Source organism: Pteropus vampyrus, unplaced genomic scaffold, assembly GCF_000151845.1.
Source record: "Pteropus vampyrus isolate Shadow unplaced genomic scaffold, Pvam_2.0 Scaffold91, whole genome shotgun sequence".
Taxonomy (NCBI): domain Eukaryota; kingdom Metazoa; phylum Chordata; class Mammalia; order Chiroptera; family Pteropodidae; genus Pteropus; species Pteropus vampyrus.
This window is the reverse complement of record NW_011888872.1, coordinates 5,125,326-5,139,787: the sequence shown is the minus strand read 5'-3', so window position 1 is coordinate 5,139,787 and position 14,462 is coordinate 5,125,326. Positions and strand designations below refer to the sequence as shown.

General features: G+C 39.8%; 1 protein-coding gene across 1 annotated transcript in view; it reads left to right on the top strand.

The window, feature by feature from the left end:
• EML6 (echinoderm microtubule associated protein like 6) overlaps positions 1-14,462 on the top strand; it is a 274,207-nt gene that overhangs the window by 205,436 nt on the left and 54,309 nt on the right. The window contains exons 20-25 of the mRNA XM_023532868.1: positions 1-52; positions 288-415; positions 4,566-4,707; positions 7,492-7,644; positions 7,811-7,942; positions 13,926-14,014. The exon at positions 1-52 is cut by the window's left edge and continues 3 nt beyond it. Of these exons, the coding sequence (XP_023388636.1) occupies positions 1-52; positions 288-415; positions 4,566-4,707; positions 7,492-7,644; positions 7,811-7,942; positions 13,926-14,014 (696 nt within the window). The remainder of the gene's footprint in view (positions 53-287; positions 416-4,565; positions 4,708-7,491; positions 7,645-7,810; positions 7,943-13,925; positions 14,015-14,462) is intronic.

The window sequence follows — 14,462 nt, the reverse complement described above, 5'->3', positions numbered from 1 at the left end:
TGCTTGAAGACTTATGCCATTAAAAGAGCAGCATTGTCCACTAGCTCTAAAGGTGCCATTCCCAATCATACAATAGAAATATTTTGGGATGGAGACAGTAGTTCTGATGTTCTTGGAAAAAACATGACCAAATCAATTCTTTCTTCCATGTTCAGAGCTCTAGGCCCCTGGTAGAAACATCAAGGGTGATTGCCAAATACCTAGTACTTTGGAACTATAAAACAGAATTTATATAATAGTAAACCTTTTTATTTTTTCTTCTACTAAATATGATTTCTCCCCCTCAGGCTTGCTTTTGGAAGATAACCCTTCAATTCGAGCCATTACGTTGGGACATGGACATATCCTGGTGGGAACAAAAAATGGAGAGATCCTAGAAATTGATAAAAGCGGCCCAATGACGCTGCTCATTCAGGTACTGTGTTTGTTCATATTCTAAACCACAATTCACATCAAAGCCAGGACTAGGGCGAGGCAGAGGGGGAGTGGCGCTTAATGTGCAAAATTTAAAGAGGCATTGACTCTCAGAGTTGTACAAGTATTAATTACCTATAGTTGTGTAACAAAGTGCCACAAACCCAGGAGCTTGAAACAGCACACGTTTATTAACTTATGATTTTTTGTGGATCAGAAGTTTGAGCATGGCTTAGCTGGGTCCTCTGAGGTTCTGCAAGGCTGTACTGAGAGCCAGGCTGCAGTCTCATCTGAGGGTCAACTGAAGGATCTGCTTCCAAGGTCATTCAGGTTAGCAGAATTCAGATCCTCGTGGTTGTAGGACTGAGGGCTTCCATTCCTTCCCGGCTGTTGGTGAGAGGCCACCTTCATCTCCTAGAGGCTGCCCACAATTCCTTGCCATACAAGGTTCCCCAACTGGTCCCTTACTTCCTCAAATCCAGCAAGGGAGAGAGAAAAAATAGGCACTGAAGTCTTATTTAACATAATCATATCATCATGTACATATAATCATAAACATCCATTACCTTTGCCATGTTATTGATTGAAAACAAGCCACAGGTCATGCCACACTCAAAGGAAGTTGATTATACAAGAGCATGACAACTAGGAGGATCATGAAGGTCACTTTAAGTGTTTGCCCATCGCAGATCATCCTCTGCTCCCCAGTTCTTCATGTTCCCACCCATTTAAAGTTTATTCCCCGTCCCAAGGTCTCCAGGAGCCTTATCCCATTACTGTAGCTGCTCAGAGCCCATAACCTCATCATCTAAATCAAGTCCAGGTATGACAAAGGCTCCTTAGGTGTAGTTCCTCCAGGTCTGTCAATCAGTAAAACAATTTCTCTGCTCCACACACACCAAACATATAAGCACCTCTTTAGATTTTGTACTTCACTCTAGCCTCAGTCTTGATTTGCATAAACATATCACGTACTCCTTACCCTCCCTCTGCCCTCAAGAATTATATATAGGTAAAATCAGATTAAAATAATTAACTCTAAATCCTCAAAGATCAAAGAAGTGATAAAATCTTACCTGAGAGCATAATAGTAGATGAGTAGTTAGCCCTGCCCAATTTGGTGATGGATAGGACTTATTTATAGATGAAAGAGGCAGGGGAGGTGAGAGGGTGTGTGTTCAGAAGGTGGAGTGAAAGAATGGGCACTGATTATATAAGCTTCAGGATTTCTGTGTGTCCAATGGAGGAGCTTCATCCACTTCCTCTGACTTGACTCATGCCTGTGAGCTTGCTATATTAGGGATGAATCCCAAAATCCCACTGAGAGGGACCCTCTGATTGGCTGCATTCTGGGAACAGGTCTCCACACAGCTCATGGCTCAGAACACTATGATGTTTTAGAAATGCATGTGCTCAAGTCCCATTCTGGATATCCCACCATAAGAATCAATGTATTAAAAACAAACTTTGAAGCTCTGTGGCTGACTGCCGGACAGCCAGATTGAGAACTATGCTGGACATGCGTCCTCGAAGCGTGACTTCTTTGTTCTCCAGCTGCTCATGTTTTTGTCGTTTCCTGCTAAACTAATTTATTTTTCTTTCTGTCTGTGACTTCTTATTCATTTTATTAAAAAGGCCTTTATTTCAATTTTAAAAATTTAGTCTTTTTAATAATTCACTGATTTTTTAAATCCCCAAATGTTTGACTTTAAATTGTTTTCACACATGCTATTTTGCTAAATATTTTATAAGATTTATACCATAATACTGTAATTTAAAAAATACTGTAAGATTTAAACTCTAAGTTTTCTAACTTTAAACTCAAAGTATTATGTTATAGTTGAGCCAATTTTGTTTAAATATGTTTTAAATTTGACAATAAAGACTTTTCACTTTTTTGTTCTCTAAGATTCTATTATATATTTTTTCTATTCTAATAATAAAAATAATCACAGGTACTATTTATTAAACACGTACTATGTGTCAGGCAATACTATTATACAAAATTTCTCATCTCTACAACAGATTCGTTCAGTTGAAATTGTTTTATTGATGAGGGGCCCCAAGCCCAATAAACCATCCACAGCCACCTGCTAAGAACTGCAGAGCTGGGATTCAAACCGAGGTCTGTCAGATACTGAGCCCCTCTTTTTAACTATAGCAGGCTGTTCTCTAAATGTCTCAGCAGGGAAACCACAGGAAAGCAGTGCAGAATCATGGTCCCCTGAGCTTCGGGTGGGCGGTGGAACCGTCTTCTCTTCTTATATGGGTACCATTCATTTCCTTTATTCTCAGTCTCTCTTTCTTCTTCTGGTGTATCACTCATTTGCCTCTCTCTTCTAGGTAGAACTCGGTAGTTGAATTCAATCAATGTTAGTTCTCCAGCCAAGATCTGCTCTGTGTTGTGTGCTGTGCATGGTGGAGTAGGGCTTCCTGTGCTCTCAGGGCTCACAGTCCTGCTCTGAGATAGGGTAGGCACTGAGCAAAAGTTAAGGAACAGTAGAGGCAGCATGATTAAGACCATCAGCTACCCTGCTGGGGGGGACCATATCGGAACCACTTTTCCATTTTCAAAAGCCTGGTGACCCAATATCACTTGGAATAGATTGCTTACTTAAGAGAAGGATAGCTAGATTGGGGGAGGAGAGAAGTGACACGAGGTGAGTTCTGACAATTTCCATTGTGTATACTTTGAATATAATCAATGCAATTATGCAGCTGGGTATCATCACCTTTATGAGTGATCAGTAGGAAAGTAAGATCCCAAGCTCATTTCCTTGTGCCACTCAAGATTCTTCCAACCTGCCTTGCTTACTGTCCATTCCTGTTATACAGGAATTAAAATAATCATATTCAATTAAATATTTTTAAATCAGTATATGAGCAGTAGTTTAGAAGGATTTCAGAGCTCTACAACCTTGTCTTCAAGCAAAATGAACAAAGAGCTCCAAACAGCTCCAGTTTTGGGGAGACATGGGGGTTGACCTCCTGACCCATCCTCTGAGTGTGACCTTGGGAAGCTTCTGAAAGAAAGAAAACTAGGGATGAAGGGTGCTCCAAATCCAATAAATCCAAAAACAATATCTACACCCTTTAGCCCTTCTCAGATATTTGAATGTCAGCTGTGTTTGGAACTTTGTGCCTTCTGCCAAATTACTATTTTGCTCAAACAGCTTCCCAGTTAAACCGGAATCATTCAACTTCTCTTTGGAAAGCCACCTGCTCCCTAAAGCATTCCAACTGCAAACACCTTTCAGATGCCTGTATATGGTCTTCCTTTTTGCTTTACTAAGCAAAGCCTTTTCGTAATTAGTCACCAAAAGCAGAAGTTCAGTAAACAATCTAGTCTGTTTTATTGCTCTGTACACTAATCTATTCTTTACACTGCTTTATTGAGCAGTAAGTTATTGAAATCAGATTCATTTTCTCCCTAATTGTTCATTTTTAAATATTGTATTATTTCAGTTATTATTCTAAGCCAGTTAAGTGTGTTTTTGATAAAATGTAAGTATATGGAACTGGTCCAGTCCCTAGCAGGTAGCTTTCAGTTGTCCAGTGTTCTCTGGATAGACCAATTTGTGAACAAATGCTGAACCCAGGACGCCTGAAATAAAAGTCTAGCTCTCTTTTATTTCTGTTCTGCCACATGCTATACATTCAAAGGACTAAAACTGAATTAATAAGAATATTGCTGTCCAATTCCTCTGACAAAGATAGGTGGTACCTATATCTTTCAGAATATGTTTTATTGAAGTGGTTTGCGTTGTTGTGATCAAGCTGTTTTACAAAGACATACGTATGTACTATGTTTATTCAATGTCAAATAACAGGACAAAATAAGGACACTTCATTATCCACCCAGAAGTTTCTAAATGAGAAGATGTTTGGCATCATGTAAACCAAATTTATAAGTGATGAGACCATATTTTGCTTTCCAAATGAATGCTTTCACATCATGTAGGCCCAGCTTTAGATTCAGGTTCAATGAAAAATTCACTGCAATCATTTTGGCTCAAGGAAGCTCAAACTGTGTTTATTACTATTTGAGCCTTTTTGGAATACTCTTGGGCTGAATATGTAGCACAAGGCTGTTGAAGGGCAAGCTGAAAAGCATGAACTAAGTTGATGTTGTCCAACTTCCTCTCCCACAGGGGCACATGGAAGGAGAAGTGTGGGGGTTGGCAGCTCACCCTCTCCTGCCCATCTGTGCAACAGTGAGCGATGATAAAACCCTTCGCATCTGGGAATTATCCTCCCAGCACCGTATGCTGGCGGTACGGAAACTCAAAAAAGGTATGTGACATCACCTTACACATGTGTAAAAGTATTTACAAACAACAGAATGTGTTGGATTCATTTATCCATTTAACTAGTATTTACTGAGAGCCCCCAAATATGCTAGACAACAGGAATTCAGTGTTTGCTGCTATAGTCATAACCCAGCACCTGTAGAATTATTCCAGGAGGCTGGCCTGATCCATCGGTGCCCAGCTCTGTGAGTCACTTGATTTTCCTTGCACTGCACAGACATTTGCCACCTGGGGGCAATATGTCCTTCTCATCGGGAGCTTGAGAGTCAGTTGAAATACATCAGCTTGTAAAGAATGCTGTTTATCTTTATGTCTGACAGTCTCCAGAACTGATTTCATTACTGAAAAACAAAAATCAGCTGTACCAAAAAATCAAGAAAAGAGTAAATATGTACTGAACACCTAGCTGCACTACAACTCAGAGGTATATCAAGATGTACAAATTTAGCAGACATTTACTGAGTAGCTTCTCTGTGTCAGGCACTGGGGATGGCAGGATGACTGGTCCTATCTCTAGTTTCAGAGGTGGACAAGATTTGAACAGAGTCCCAGAAACAGATGGTGAATTCAAATTGGGTAATTTGAGGAGAGTCTGAAAACAAGACTATTTATAAAGAGGTAGGTAGGATGTTGAGAAACGACTGAGGACAGTGCAGTATTATGATGCTCTTAATGGCGAGGTACCATTTCCAGCCCTGGGCCTGAAGAGGCTGGAGGAAGGAGTGATTATTGGAATCTGCAAATGAGAGCTGTGTGAGACAGAAGCCTGGCAGCAGCTATGACCATCAGCCCAGAGATTTAGCCGTATGCAGTGACCTCACAGAGAGGCAGCTAGGGGAATACATGTAGCCTCCCTCTCTCCCTTCTCCTGCCTGTGTTCTTCTTGCCCTAACCCAATCGGGAGCCAGAGGAGCCCATTGAAACAGTCTATACAGGCTAGGTTCAGGCATAGAGCAGGTTCGAGAATGGGTGTGGAGAGACAAAGCTATCTGGCCCAAACAAACAAGGTACCATGGAGGCTCAGAGGAAGGCCTGCTGCCAGCGGTGGCTTCATCAAGGAAGAAACATGAGATCTGAGACCCAAAGGATTTGCAGAAGTCCTTAAGATGGGAAAGGATGAGATTGGGATCTGGTGCTAAAGTATTCATACTGGGCAGTTTTATAAGCAGAAACATCAGGGATGTGTTCTAAGGGGACGAAATAAAGATGTCAGGATAGCAGGAACAACAAGGATGCTGACTGATATTGCTGTTGCCAGCAACTGCACTCACACTTTGAGTTTGGTCTTCATGGGATCCCAGCGAAAAAAGCCATTATTTTACCACCTAAAAATTTAGGGAACTGAGGCATAGAGAACTTAAGTCACTTGCCCAAAGTCCTGCAGCCTGTAAATGATGAAACTGAATTCTAACCCTGGCAGCGTGCCTTCAGGGAGCACACCCGCGGCCACTGCGTGATGCTGCCTCCTCCTGGCATATTGCTTCTTTTTACACTGACTTCCAGGCCTTTGTAAATGGTGAAGCCAGGACTCAAATCCAGCTCTGACTCCAGAGTCCATGCTCTTAACCACTACAAGATTGAATCATTTGGCCACTGATTTATATTGAGGAAATGACAGACCGAGTCCTTATTGCAAGGGACTTGAATGTCAGACAATGGACTTTATTCACTAGTTAAAAATCAGTTCAAAAGAACACTACATTAGATAAGATGACCTTTCAGCCCAGTTTATAGCTGTTGTCCTGGTGTAATTATTTATAGCTTTCCTTCTCACTCTCAGAAGTGTCCTGGTTTGTACAATAAATTATATGGTTAACCTAATCTTGGTAACTCTCCTCAAGGGCAGGCTCCCCTTGGACCTGCACCATGCCTGACTCACTGTAGGTAATTGTTTGCTAAGTGAATGAATGAGTGAAGGAAGATAAAATTAAGAGAGCTGATGTAAAGTTATTGGTATGGACATAGCTTTCAGCATACCATGAATAGTGACCGAGGGGTGTGTGTATGGAAACTCAGCTTGGAGTGCCTTAATACAAGGTTGCATGCCTGTCCCACCACTGGGTCTGTGCTTACCTAAATCTCACAGCTAGAATGGGGAAAGACATATTCTCAAATAGGATTCCTAGTCAGCATACCCCCCGCCAGAGTCCCCACTCCTTGCTTAGAAATGTCTCCCTGTCACTCTCCAAAGCAGAGGAAAACATTGCTCAGGCAGCACCATCTCCCTGTGATTAGACACCTCTTGAGAGAATGTTGTGCATATTCCATTCTTCCCATGATAGAAGAGGCAAGAACAAAATCACCTCTAGCATTATGTATTGTGACCCATGGATCTGAGAATTGGAGCGACTAGGAGTAGAGCAACAAGGTTCTCTAAAACAAGCTTTATGTGTAAGGCATGGTATAAAAAATAGTTTCTAGAAATTTTATTACAGAAATCCTGTTCTTATATATTACTTCTTTTTGGGAGCAAAGATACTGGTTATGTTAATCTTTTGAAAACCCCAAGTATTCAGATGCCAAGAAATGAGTGGATACCCTCAAAGCAATTGAAATGTATTTTTAGCATTATGATTATTGTGTTTGTATTTGGAGGGAAGAGTTTTTTTTTTTAAATTATGAAGTTTTAGTTCTTCTCACAAGTAGTGTTAAAGGCAGTCATATGTCCATGCATAATGCACATATACAAGTTTCTCCATCTCTTCATTTGGTTGTTTGACAGTAAAGTTATGGATAATAACACTGTTCCCTGTGGATTCTTTTGCAGGTGGAAGATGCTGTGCCTTCTCCCCTGATGGGAAAGCCTTAGCAGTCGGCCTGAACGATGGGAGTTTCCTGGTCGTAAACGCTGACACTGTTGAAGACATGGTCTCCTTCCATCACAGAAAAGAAATGATCTCGGATATCAAATTTTCAAAAGGTAAAGATGACAGCAAAAACTTTTTTAAATGTGTTGGGACAAAAAGTTACAATCGTGGACTATTTTCATTATTCTTGACCTTTTTCCCCACTTAAGAATACTAAGTTCCTGGAAGTAAATACTTCTACAAAATGTTTTGATATTAACTGCATGTTTTTCTTTATAGATACAGGAAAATACCTTGCCGTGGCATCCCATGATAACTTTGTGGATATTTACAATGTACTTACAAGTAAAAGGGTTGGCATCTGTAAAGGTGCTTCTAGTTATATTACTCATATCGACTGGGACTCTAGAGGTAAAGTATGTTGTGGCTTTAAATGTAATTTTTATTTAACAAATCAGCGTCTATTCACATATCGTTTCTAGAGAGAACAGCAGTTGAATTTTAAAGAAAAACAGAGAAGGGGACCCCACAACAATGTAAACGACTATAATTTTATAACCTAAAGGCGATACTGTTAATATTTTTGAGTACTTTTCCATATTGTTGTTTTTGTTGTTGTTAAGCCATTGAGTTTTAAGAGAGTTAAAGATGTATATCATAACTTCTGTTACCCTAGCAAGCCACCACCTCCCCTTTGAGGTTCTACACGCTGTGTCCTTGCCTTGTGTTTCCTCCTTATTGCTGTCCCTTTTCCTCCCAATGTTCTACCTCCCAACGAACTATCCAAGAAGTCTCAAGCAATTTCCATCCTCCAGCAGAAGCAGAAAGCTACCTTCACCTCACCTAAAGTTTCTGTGGTTTCTTGAGCTCTCAATCTAGCCTCTAAGTCATGCTCACAAACACCATGGGGATATGTCTGTTTGTTCATTTATTTAACAAATTTCACTTCTGCCATTTGCAAAGTCTTAAGCCAGAAAATGTGGAAGATCCAGAAGTGAGACATGGTTCGTGCTCATTGCAGAGTTTATCATTTACTGAGGACAGACATGCTTGTACCTGAAGAATACAAGAGCACAAACTGGGGGAGGCACAGGAGTAAGGTGTGGTGAGCGGGGGGCTTGGAGTGGGCAAGTCAGCATTAAGCACCCAGGGTGGAGTGCCAGTGCTATAGGGTAGGACACTTTTAAATCTCATCCTGGGAAATTGGCCAATGTTAGAGTCTGGAGCAGGCGTTTAGGAAAGGGCAGGGTCCCAGCTCTCAGAGAAGTTTTAGTCCACTGTGGTAGAAGAGCACCAAGTGCAGTGGTGTATTCTGAGGAAGAGCTCCCAGGGGAATCATGGAGCCTTTACAGAAGGAGTGACTTTTTAGATGGATCTTAAAGGATGAGCATAAATTCACCTGATGGCAAAGCCTTCCAGGCTTAGAAGAAACACGGTGTGCCAAGACATGGAGGTGAAAGAGCAGGGTGATTAAGAAATAGTAATGCTGAATAGCTGAGGGTATGAAGGGAGGAGAATGTGGAGGGACAGATGGAGACGAAATGTGAAGGAACTTTTATGTCACAAGTGGAAGTTGAACACTGAACTTTATCCTATAGGCATTAGGTAATTCTAAGGGACTTGGGGTGGGGCATTTCCTACCATCTTAGGGAGAGTGAGTGAGCCTGGAGTTGGAAAGCAACTAAAATAAACCAGGATAAAGAGATAATGAGCACCTCAACCAAAAAGAGATCATTTCAGAGTTGCCAAAATATTTTATTTCGGGTATTTCTTGAAGTAGTTGCCGTAAACTGATTCTTCTGCCAAGGCAGATCTTTAGTTGTAACTGTTCTTGCTACACTGGAATTAAGACTTTAAGCTTTACAACCTGCAAGCATTTTATACAATGCAATAGAGAGGAAGATAACATGCCATTTATGGTAAGAGACAAGCCCAGCAGGAGCAAAGGGAAATTAGATAAGTCCTTTTCACTTTCCTGTCAGGGGCATGGCAGACCGAGTGCCAAGGACTTAGGCTGGCATTTGTGATTGGGTAGGACATCAGCTGCTTGAGACTTATCTAGGAACCAGTGTGGTTGAGGGGGTGTATGGATGCAGCGACTTCTCAACCCCCTTCTTGGATATTTTATTTGTTTGTTTGTTTGTTTGTTTAATATAAGTGGAGTCCTTCATATAAGTGGAGTCATATAGTATCTGTCTTTTTGCGACTGGCTTATTTCACTTTGCATAGTATCCTCAAGATTCATTCAAGTTGTAACGTGTCAGAATTTCTTTTCTTTTAAAGGCCAGATAATACTCCAGTGTATGTACCACATTTTGTTTATTCATCCATCAGTGGCTATATGGGTTGTTTCCACCTTTTGGCTGTTGTGAATCTTGCTGCTATGAACATAGGTGTACAGTTCTTTTGAGTATAAACTCAGAAGTGGAAATTCTGGATCAAATGATAATTCTATTTTTAGTTTTTTGAGGAACCTCACCATACTGTCTTCCACAGAGGCCGCAGCACTTTACATTCCCACCAACAACGCATGAGGGTTCCAACTTCTCTACATTCTTGCCTATGCTTGGTGGTTTTCTGGGTTTTTGTTGTTGTTGTTTTTATAGCAGCAATCTTAATGGGCGTGAGGTGGTTTCTCATTGTAATTTGATTCACATTTTGAGAGGATTTTTTTATTCCGTAAATGTGTAAGCTCTGTATTGGATACTATAGGGATATAAAGAAGAGTAAGTCCCAGATGGAAAGAACAAGATCTTGGCCAAGATCAGGGGGTCGAGGCTGTGGGGAGGCTGGGTAAAGGTCTGTATGTAGGCCCTCAATGTGGAGCCATCACTTGGTAGAGAGAGGCAAACCTCGCTGTTTCTATAATTCTGCCCCAAATAGTTAGCATCTGTGGTCCAGCTAGTGCTCAGGATGATGGCCAAGGCACTGAGAGTAAGGAGGCTGAAAAGCCACCTTGCCTCTGTCCTAAGCAGCCCCTTCAGTCAGATGAGAGGATCAGATCGAATGGTTTCTAGGACTGAGAAGAGAACAGAATACTTTTGATCTTGAGGGAGGAGTTATACCATCTGGAGAATAAGAGCTAGTGTGCCCGTGAATATTTCCTGGTTTATCTCCAGTTTCATTGCCATGAGATATGTCATTCTGACATTCTTATGTTCCTGATTTCTTAGTTACACAAATGCCTGACCTCAAGAATGTTCCAGACTGCCTCAAGACCAGTCTAGCTTTTCACAGTGGTGCCTCGAGGGTCTGCAAAGGGTAGAGAGCAAAATTTAGGAGCAGGAATCTGTTTTATTCCTTTGATCTTGTCAAAAATGGTGAACGCGTTTGCCAAGCCAGCTGGCATGTCAGAGGCGGGGAATAGCACAGCCCTCAGCCTTGGCAGCCTTTTGTGTCCATGGCAACCACAGGTCCTAGGAAAACCAAAAAATGCATCAGTCCTTTGCAGAAACAACAGCTATCCATGAATGAAAGCTCTTGCACGGAATGCTTGAGAAAGAAAAATATACATGGAGAGAGAGAAAACATGGAAGGATATTTTCTAGCTGCTTTTACATTCCTCATATTTCTAGAAATATGAGGAATGTAAAACCTTTTAACAATTGAGCCCTAATAGGAAATCTCATTCCCATTTTCATTGCAAATAGTCTGATATGTTTGGTACATTTAGTACCAATTTTAGAATTGTTCTAACATGTAAATTATATAGCAGCTGGGATGATGTGTGTGAATCATTTTGTGGACTGTAAAGCTCTATGCACATACAAGATATGTGATTAACTATACCTGCTTAGAAATGAGGACATCTGTCTCTTTCAATTCTCTTATTCTGTGTGACTAGATATTTTTAGTGAATAAAAATATGAGGATTCTGAAACAACAAGGTTACTATTATTCAGGGGTAAATCATACATGGATTATACAGACTTTGTGCTCCTTGTTTCTGCTCCTGTCCTCAGAATATTTCAGTAGTTATATATTACACGGAAGCAGGCAGGGAAAAAAAAGTGGTGACCTAAATATTTCCTCTACACCTAAAACAAAAAATCAGTGTAACAGAGCAGTAAAGAAAATTTGGGTGAAAAAATACACACCCATAATTCCACCTTTTTAACACAAGAATAGTTGGTTTAAAAAAAAGTTCACATCATTGGTTGCAAGGAACAGGAACCTACTCAATCCAGCTTAAATTTTAAAATAATAATAAAAGATGAGTTTATTGGAAGGACATAGGGATATCTCATAGAATCCAGGAATAACAGGAAATAGCATCTCCCGAGGAACCAGCTTTAGGAATGAATTGGAAAAAGCCCAGAAACCAAGCAGGAAGTTCCTCTCCCCTCCTTTCCTGCTCTGAGGCAACTCATTAAAGTGTCCACTGCTCCCCTTGGTCTAGTGTCTGCTTTTGGCCCCTCTCTGCACAGGCAGGCTTTCCCTAATTCTTTTGCACGTGGCCCACTCTCCGTTGCCCCCAAATGCCACACTCAGTCCCAAAGTCCACATTTAATTCCAGCAAAACACCACTGATTCAGCCTCCCAGATTCCAATTTCCCAGGGAGAGAATTTGATTGCCCAGCCCAGTCTCTGGCCTGACCCCTTTTGGGTCAAGTAGAGGGCAATTCTCAGGGAAGGAGCATGGGCTAGGTAGGTCCCCACAGGTGTCTGTGGCTCTGTGGAGCACTTCTGGTACTCGTCTCTTGAGTTTAGATTTTCTAATATTCTAAAGTACTTCACTGAGCTATTCTAATAGTTTTTGGTTTGTTTTTCTAAGTAGAATATGATCTTTGAAACTGGTATAAAGTAAGTTGTTAGGTTTATTTGAGAATTGCAATCCTTTGAGTTCTGTTAGGATGTTATGGCCAAAAATCTTCTAAAATTAGCCATATTCAAGGAATGTTTTCATTGAATCCTTTAATCCTTTTTCCACATCCTTCGTTATTCACAATCACTCAAGAATCCTAAAAATATTTTTGCAGATATATTTAGTTCATTGAAAAACTATTGGTTACTCATTTTTTTTAAAAAATGCTAAATAGCCAAAGCTAATTTAATTCCCTTTTTTCTTTTCCCAGTTGTGTATGTTCAGCCATAAATTGTGCCCATTTCACAGGAAACATTTTTAAATTCACCATCAAGGGCAAACCCCCCTCACCACCTTGTTATAACTCAGCAGATTAAAAATGATTAAGGTTTTCAGTTATGAAATGAGAGAACCTTGTTTTTAATTAGTCACTTAGAAATAGATCTGCAATTCCTGAAGGTTAGCCAAGCTAGGTTTCCTAACCCAGGTGGTGCCCACTTAACCGGTAAAGATGTAATACAAACCACAAAGTTCTTATTTTGGTATTATTTTTTCAAGAAGGACATTACAAGACTCCTAGCCATGAATAGTTATGGTAAAAAGAGGGGAGGAGAATGTTACGTATAGATACACTGAGTTATTTGCAGGTGGAATATTAGGCTGTCTGAGATTTGCTTCAGAATAATCTGGGGCGAGAACCCGAGTGGAGGTTCAGGAACTACGATTGGCCGTGTGCTGGTAACTGCTGAAACTGGACCTTGGGCACATGGGGGTTCTTTATATTATTCTTACTTTCGTATGTGTTTGAAATTTTCCATAATTTAAAAAAAATGCTAAAAAAGTACTAGAAAGTATACTTCTTAAGTCATTTAAATTTCAAGCCATAAAGGATTATTGACGTGGTAGAGGAGAATTAGGAAATCTAATCTTTTTCAACATTAATCAAAATGAAACCAAGACTATAATTTTACATCAGACCGAAAGACTATTTTTGCTCAACATTTTGTTTTGAAAAAGTCTTGTATTTCTCTACAGATTTTCAAGTAAGATGGAGGAGGGGAGAGGGGAAAGAGCGTTTATAGTTTGTTTTGTGTGCCCTTGTTTTCATGTTTCTAAACTCTAAAGGGCAAATTTAGAATTTAGACCTGAGCAAATGTGAATGCTTGCAACAAGTTTCTCACTTCTGAATTCATAATTCTTGCCAAAGCAGTTTACTTTTACTACATTTCTGTGCTGAGAAGCTACAGGGGGAAAGAATACAAAACAGATTTGGTCAGGCTTTGGAGAAATAGCTACTTTCATTTAGTCTTTTTTCAGCAGACTAAAGCATAGCAAGTTTGATTCTTCTATCCTTAAAGAATGTCCAAGGTCAGATTTTACGAGGTCCATATTAAAAAAATCATAGCTTTGGAGTTTGTACCATGCCATGTAATTGCCTCTACATACATTTCTGACTAATTCACCATATAGTTAGTCAATTCATGAGACTGACTAAAATGAATCAAAATAGTTGCAGCCACGCTTATCACTTTATAATGAAAAGATACATGCAGAGTTTAATTGTCTCTCTACTTTATTCTGTCATAACAGGAAAATTATTGCAAGTTAATTCGGGTGCCAAAGAACAACTGTTTTTTGAAGCTCCAAGAGGCAAACGGCATATAATAAGACCTTCAGAGGTAACAGTCATACACAAAGATTTAACAAATATATTTCATGAAGATTTAATATGTGCATTTTAATAAAACCTATCAATTCTTATTCATTAATATGAGTTACATTTAGTGTACCTTTATACTTGACCATTTCTTAAATCTGGTTGTTTAATCTGGTTTTATACTTTCTGAGGATGTACGAATTTACTGTATCACTGATGCAGCAATGCACACATGGCATTCTGCTTAATTTTTCTGTGCCCGATGATTGTGGCTAAGCTAACAATTTATATGCTTTCCCTTCACCATGTTGTTTTGTGCAAAATGTCTTATAAACATAAATTTTTGAAACATAGTTTCTCAATATTTACTATTTGTAATGATAAGCAATATCCTCTGTAATAATAAGACAAATGATCTTTTAAAGCAAAAACTATCCACGACCTGACCATCCTGATTTATCAAACTGTTT